At 39.8% G+C, this 7,455-nt stretch overlaps 1 protein-coding gene across 3 annotated transcripts in view; it reads right to left on the reverse strand.

Moving 5' to 3' along the window:
• Nucleotides 1-6,995, reverse strand: part of CTSS (cathepsin S) — a 29,775-nt gene extending 22,780 nt beyond the window's left edge. For all 3 annotated transcript variants that reach the window (XM_086718133.1, XM_086718134.1, XM_025935303.2), the window contains exons 1-5: nucleotides 6,843-6,995; nucleotides 5,777-5,903; nucleotides 3,811-3,933; nucleotides 2,808-2,957; nucleotides 218-445 (exon numbers count right to left, since the gene is read on the reverse strand). In XM_086718133.1, the coding sequence (XP_086574259.1) occupies nucleotides 218-445; nucleotides 2,808-2,957; nucleotides 3,811-3,933; nucleotides 5,777-5,903; nucleotides 6,843-6,877 (663 nt within the window). In that variant the 5' untranslated portion in view covers nucleotides 6,878-6,995. The remainder of the gene's footprint in view (nucleotides 1-217; nucleotides 446-2,807; nucleotides 2,958-3,810; nucleotides 3,934-5,776; nucleotides 5,904-6,842) is intronic.
• Between the last annotated feature and the right edge of the window lie 460 nt (nucleotides 6,996-7,455).

Raw genomic sequence — 7,455 nt, forward strand, 5'->3', positions numbered from 1 at the left:
TTTGCTGCAAATCCATTTTTAAAGCATGAATTCTACTTGCTTAAAACTATTGTGCCACTAATAAATTAAGAAGGCTGAACAAGGAAGAGAACTCTTGAAAATTTAAGAATCCCTGATCAGGGTTTTCATACACTGCTTCTCAAGGTAAGTTTAGTTCAGTTAGTCAAGGGATAGCATAAGGTCACAGGGCAGCTTTAAAAGTTGGCTTGTGACACACCATGGCTTTGTAGGGATAGGAAGCTTCTGAATCGATGCCGTTGTTATCAATAATGTACTGGAAAGCCTCTGTCATGAAGCCACCGTTGCAGCCTTTATTCCCGTATTTTTCAGTCGAGCAATCTACCAGGTTCTGTGCACTCAGAGATACCAGATTGCCTGTTTTCAGCTTCAGCTGTGCCTCCAGAGCCCCGACAGCGCTGAAAGCCCAACAGGCACCACAAGAGCCCTGAAACAGAGACAAAGTCACAAAGGCAGTCAGAGAGTCCGTAAGGAGGACTTCCTTAATGCAAACATGTCAGCTGTGTCTGTTGTTACGGGAAACGGCTCCCCGCACTACAGTTTCTTCGTTTCCTAGACATGGGCCTAAAGACTAAACACTTGGTTGATCTCTGAGCAAAGTCCAGTGTTGATAGAGAGATGCAAATGACTGAGCTCAGAGTATAATCGAATATATTAAGAAACAGTACGTACTGAGCGTGTACCAGATCCCAGCTATCTTCACCTATACATGAGGTAGATTAGGCAGCTACAGTACAGTGATTTTGAGAGCAGCTCAAATCTTCTCTTGACCTAAAACACCCTTTCTCCTTTCAAACGAGGCCTGAAAATATAAGGTTAAATTTTTTCAAACATTTTTAGCTTCATAATTTTTTGATCAAAGATATTTTACAGTTGCGGCGCCAGGGTGGCTCAGTCAGTTGAGCGTCCAACTCTTGATTTTGACTCAGGTCATGATCCCAGAGTTGTGGGATCAAGCCCCACGTTGGGCTGGCTCTGTGTTGAGTGTGGAGCCTGCTTAAGACTCTCTCCCTCTGCCCCCACCCCCTTGCTCTCTCTAAAATAAAAAAAAAATAATAAAATAGATAAAATTTTAAAAAGGTATTTTTCAGGGAAGCATAAAGAAACAGAAGAACACGAAGCTGCTTTAGTTAAAAAAGGTCCAGGGCCCTATCATAATTGTTCTCTTTCATTTCTTCCTTCATTCCGCTTTGCTTTCCACCCAAAGGAAGGAAATTGAATTTGCTTTTGATTAAAGCAAAATCACCCATTTGAATGCAAGCACCCAGGGAAAAGAGCTCATTAAGTTATTTGTAGTTAACATTTCAATGTGTAGTTTATTGCATCTTCCCACACTTTTATTGTAGAGAAGCTCTAGTAAGAAACCCAAAACAAATTGCAAGAAAATTTTCCAGGTAGAAAAGAACAAGATATTAGCAGCACAATTCACTTCTTTTTACAATTTTATTTGTTTGTTTGTTTGCTTGTTTGTTCGTTTTGAGAGAGTGAGTGGGGAAGGAGCAGAGAGAGGGAGAAAGAGAGGATCCCAAGTGGGCTCTGTGATAACAGCAGGGAGCCCAATGTGGGGCTGAAACACATGAACCGCACTACATGAACCACACGAACAACACGAACTGTGAGATCATGACCTGGCCCAAAGCCAGATGCTTAACCGACTGAGCCACCCAGGCGCCCCAGTACCATTCACTTCTTAAGTTTTACTTTCTTCATTGGTCACCAGCTGGGGCAGCTGCTCAGAACACTGATTTCTCTCCCTTCCTCTGACCTCTAAGGTGATACATGGGTTTTACCCTTAGTTATCCCTAACTAATTTAGGATCTTGGCTGCCTTTAAAAAACAAAAACAAGCAAACTAAAGGAAATACAAAATCATAGGAATGAATTTACAAAATGCATACTGTATTTCTTACTCTAACAATGCAAGCCTGGTCATGAGTAAAGTTGGTACAATTTACAGGCTACTCTTAGCTCTAGATTTTTCCTCTCCTTCAACTCTGAAATGGAGAGAGAAACTTCCTGATATTCTCTCACACACACAATATTGTTTGTCAAGCAATTGGCTTGGTGGAGGGTCCAGTCAGTTGATGGATAGTAGGAGCACTAAAAGTCTGCCTTAGGGGTGCCTAGGTGGCTCTGTTGGTTGAGTCCGACTTCAGCTCAGGTGATGATCTCACAGTTCATGAGTTCAAGCCCCACGTTGGGCTCTGTGCTGATAGCTCAGAGCCTGGAGCCTGCTTCGGATTCTGCGTCTCTCTCTTTGCCCCTCCCCACTCACGCTGTGTCTGTCTCTCTCTCACGCAAAAATAAATAAACATTAAAAAAAAAGTCTGTCTTAAAGACATATTTGCTTAGTTGACAGTTTTGTTTACGTGGCTCTAGCCATTGGTGTTCTAAGTCTAGTATCAATTTAGATTTGCAGAAGTATGGTAACTTACTCTAAAAGATTGTGAGTAATCTTTAATTAATTAATTAATCTTTAATGAATGATTTCCAGAATTAATAAAAAACAAAAGCAACAGTAGCTTGTGAATTTCAAATATTCCTCTAGAAATTTTGTTAAGGAAAGTGGTCACAGTAAGACTAAACAAGGACTAAATTGGAGAATACAAATAAAGTATGATATGTGATCATTGTCCTCAGGGAACTTATAATTTCGTTGGAAAGATGAGAAAAAAAAATAATCAGAACTAACATAAGGAAGATTCACTGCCAAATTATGTAGCTAGACTAAATATTGATGGAAGAGAGAGCCCTTCCTGGGGTACAGAGGCCTGGGGTGACAATACTCACCTGGTATTTCACTTCAGTAACACACCCCTTCTCTCTCCAGTCCACAGAATCAGGCAATTTCTGATTAGAATTTGACTTGTAAGTGACATTTCTCTGCCATTGGCTGGGAACTCTCAGGCAACCCATCAAAGATATCACTTCTTCACTGGTCTACAAGGCAAATATATGTATCTCCTTTCACTTATGACCTTTTCAATATTCTAATAATCGTAACTGTGAATATATTTGACAATGGAGAAAAATTAGCGGTAGTTGTGGCCAACATAGGTACTGCTAACCATCTGATAGGCGAATTATCAGGGTCTCTTTCACGACTTGCCTTAGCACCCAGTTAGGCATTGGGAAGAGGAAGAATAAAGTGGTAGAAACTAGCAGTTACAGGGAAGCAGATTTTTGGTTTAAAGCAAGGCAGAATTTTATAAGAGGACTGTCTAAAAAGTGGACGGAACCGGTTTTCTTCGTGAGAAAGAATTACAAAGGAGATGCCTGCATCTAAGTAGGAATTTAATCCACCTGGGGTGTTCTCTTCCAAGAGGTACTGTGGTTTTTAATTTTGGCCACAGTGGTAAAGTTTCATAGGATAGAAAAAAATCTAAAAACTAATGGGGGAGTGTTTGTGATATTAAATACCGACATTCCCTCATGAAGACAGCAGGTGGACCATATTGTATTACCGGTTTAGGCTTACATAAGTATGGTAACTTAACTCTAAAAGATTGTGAGTAATCTTTGGACAACGCTTTCTAGAATTAATTAAAAAAAATAAGCAAAAGCAGTAGTAGCCTATGAGCTTCAAATATTTCTTTAAACATTTTTTAAGGGAAATGGTTACAATAGGATTAAACAAGGCATCTGCAAATTCTCATGTCCTTAAATTCTACTGTTTTCTAACTTTGTACACATATAGATATATTCCTTTGCTGTTTACCTTCAAATTGCCTTTTGGGAGATGGAAATCATGCGTACCCAGAGATGAAAGTAGGACTATTTGTAATTTACTTACCATGTCTCCCAGATGGTTCATGCCTAGATCATAAGAATGCATTCCCATTGAATGTTCCAGATTGTGAAGCATCACAAATTTTAGATTCTTTTCCCAGATAAGACGCCGTGCTACCTCCTCATTCTAAAATATAAGGAAAACGAACATAGTCACAGGCATACCTTAGAGATATTGTAGGTTCAGTTCCAGACCATTGCAGTAAAGTAAATATCACAATAAAGGGAGTCAAATGAATTTTTTGGTTTCCCAGTGCATAGAGAAGTCATGTTTACACTATACTGTAGTCTATTAAGTGTCCAATAGCATTATGTATTTGAACTTTGAGATAGATTATAAACAGGATACTAATCAAAAGTCATTTTCATCCCTTCCAAGGGACTAGAATCATTAAAAAGAGAGATAGCATTCATTTAATCAGATAGTGGTGCTAACTGAACATCTCACTGTAGTTAACCTTGAAATTGGAGGCCTGGTTCTAAAGGGGATTGAATGAGGGTAAAACTCATCATTACTAAGAAAACAACTCAGAGTCCACATCTTACTAAAAGCGTCATTTTTTTAAAAAAAATTTTTAACGTTTATTTATTTTTGAGACAGAGAGAGACAGAGCATGAACGGGGGAGGGGCAGAGAGAGAGGGAGACACAGAATCGGAAGCAGGCTCCAGGCTCCGAGCCATCAGCCCAGAGCCGACGCGGGGCTCGAACTCACGGACCGCGAGATCGTGACCTGAGCTGAAGTCGGACGCTCAACCGACTGAGCCACCCAGGCACCCCTAAAAGCGTCATTTTTATATGAAAATAATACATCAAATAAATAAATACATAATTATTGCTTACAAATTCAGAAATATATATATTTTAAAGATTCCATTTTTAATTTTTTAATGCTTAGTTTTTAAAGAGAGAGACAGGGTGTGAACAGGGGAGGGGCAGAGAGAGAGGGAGACACAGAATCTGAAGCAAGCTCCAGGCTCTGAGCGGTCAGCACAGAGCCCAACACGGGGCTCGAACTCATGAACTGTGAGATCATGACCTGAACCGAAGTTGGACTCTTAACTGACTGAGCCACCCAGGGGCCACTTAAAGATTCTATTTTTAAGTAATCTCTATACCGAACATGAGGCTTGAATCCACAACCCTGAGATCAAAAGTAGCATGCTCCACTGACTGTGCCAGCCTGGTGGCCCTCAGAAAAAAAAAATTTTTAAAGTAGCCTCCACGCCCGCCATGGAGCTTGAATTTACGACTCTGAGATTAAGAGTCACACGCTCTACTGACTGAGCCAGCCAGGCACCCCCAAACTCAGGAATATTATATAGTTATAGGACTTAGTTATTTGAAGCACTAGGGTTAAGGTCTTAAAAATCAATAAGTATGCTTTGAAATAAAAACAAAACAAAAGTACAAAGTGGGAAGTGAGAGTCAAAACCATCTGGTAGCGTTTCTATGCACCAGGGACTGAAATAAGGTCTTTTGGTCCTTGAACATGCACTCTATTCCCCTTGACCTGGAACGTTCATTGTGGTTATGACTGCTCCCTGGCTTCTATGAATTCTCAGCTCACAGGTCACCTTCGAGGAGAGTGATTCCCTGAGCGTTCTATCATATGCAGAGAATAGTCACTTCCAACCTTTCACAGCTGTCTACCAGAGCCCTTTGGCACTAGGTCTCACGAGACCCCCGTGCCTTACTTGATTTTTCTGTACTGCACTTATCACCACCTCACATACCATATCTGCTTCTTCTTTACCTAGTTCCTGTCTCTCCTACTAGGATATGAGCCGCACAAAAACAGGAACTTCATTTTGTTTCCTGCTATGTCTCTAGTACCAAGAATAGAATCTGGCAAGAAATGAGCACATTAGCATTTATGGAAAACATTGCTCGTAAGAATATAGTTTTGAGGAGGAGAAAGCATAGGCTACTCAAGTAAAAGCAAATTGCCCAAGTGACTGTCCCACCTACCTTTTCCTTGTACTGTTTGCCATACGTTTTCTTCCAGAGATTCCAGTGATGATCCAGAGTGGGATCTTTATGTGCTTGTGCCAATGCATAGGCGCACACCAGGAGCACCCAAACCAGACATTTCATGCTGTTGAAGGAAAGGTAACATAAGAAGAGTAGTTATTAGCTGCATATATTGTGACGATATTTTTCCATTAAAAAAATAGCAATGTAAAGTCTGTCATGGGGAGAATACAAATCAGAATTATACAGGAAACTTTCTGGGATATATTGTCACAGGAATTTATGATTTATGACTAGAGTACCACTTCCAATACTTAGTAGCACTTTAAAAAGTGATTTTCAGAAATTTCCTGCTGTCTGGTATACCATTCATCCAAGGTAGGAGGAATTGGGTAAGAGGTAGGAGCAGAGGGAGCAGGGACTTTTACAAGATTAGCCAATAAATCCAATCAAGGGAAATCCTCCCAGGACACCCTCATCCTTAAGAAGAGGGCAAACCTTTGAAAAATCAGTTTATCCTCATAACTTTTGGATATATGGGTTCTTCTGGTCTATTTAAATATCCACAACATTTAGAGGTAGTTGAAAGACAACTCCCATGTATTGCTTTCAAATCCTAGAGTCAGTTTATGTTTTTAACCATTTTTTTCCAACAATCAAAATACCTACTTCAAAGGAAGCATTTTACTTTTGAAAACACCACTTCTATATTTAATACAAAAAGACTTTAACAGAAATTCAGTGACTATCTCCTTCAAACTGGATTATAGTTTCTTTTCTGTTTCTTTTTCATTCAAAACGGCTGGAATTTTAACCATGTAAATCTTCACATTATATTCCAAAGAAAGCTACATTTCAGCCTCAGGTTTAGATGTGCAAGCAGACATTAACTTCTCAAAAATAGATTCTTTTTAGTCAAAAAAAGAAGAGGCAAGTTGAGTGGCACGATTTTTTAGTTTACTTCCTGAAAGCAAAGATTTAAACCCTGGCAGATACAGCAAGTTAAAAACATAAACAGAGGGTTTAAAGGTCAAATGGGAGAAAAAGAACAGACAGTACATACATGATAGAACAGGCAGGAGCTCCCATACTAAGCATACTTGCGGGTGGACCCTCTCCAAAGATTTTAAGGCAGCAAAGAGACTTCAGTTAGATTGATTTCAAAAAGAAATCAGACCTTGTCACGTGAGGTATTCACAATGAGGAAGTTAACTTTCATTTCAGTTTCACTTAAAATCTAACCAGATCAGCTACCTCTGGCCCTCATCCTACGGTTCTGGGGACAAAGTGGGTACAGTAAGCCATCACAAAGAGCCCCCAGTAGAGCAGGTCAGTGGAACAAACTCAGCAAAATAGGAGTAGCACAAGCTTACCCTTTAATCCTTCATCATTTTGATAATTCACTTTACCTCAAAACACCAATTTTCACATGGAAAAACTTAGTTACGAAGAGATGCGGATTAAACTCCTGAAGCCCCAGCTTCCTCCAGGATTTCCTAGGAAAACCCATGACTATCCGTGACAACTGTTGTCTAATTCTCGCTCAGCTATTCTTTGGCTCATCAAGTCAAAATATCTTTATTGATAGTAATGTATGTTAGTATATTTATGGAAAAAAGATACGCCTAGGTACATCTTACTGCTAGAGTGGTTAACTGGGTGGAAGCTGGGGCAGG

Source organism: Puma concolor, chromosome C1, assembly GCF_028749965.1.
Source record: "Puma concolor isolate L17-30 chromosome C1, mPumCon1.1.hap2, whole genome shotgun sequence".
NCBI classification, from domain to species: Eukaryota; Metazoa; Chordata; class Mammalia; order Carnivora; family Felidae; genus Puma; species Puma concolor.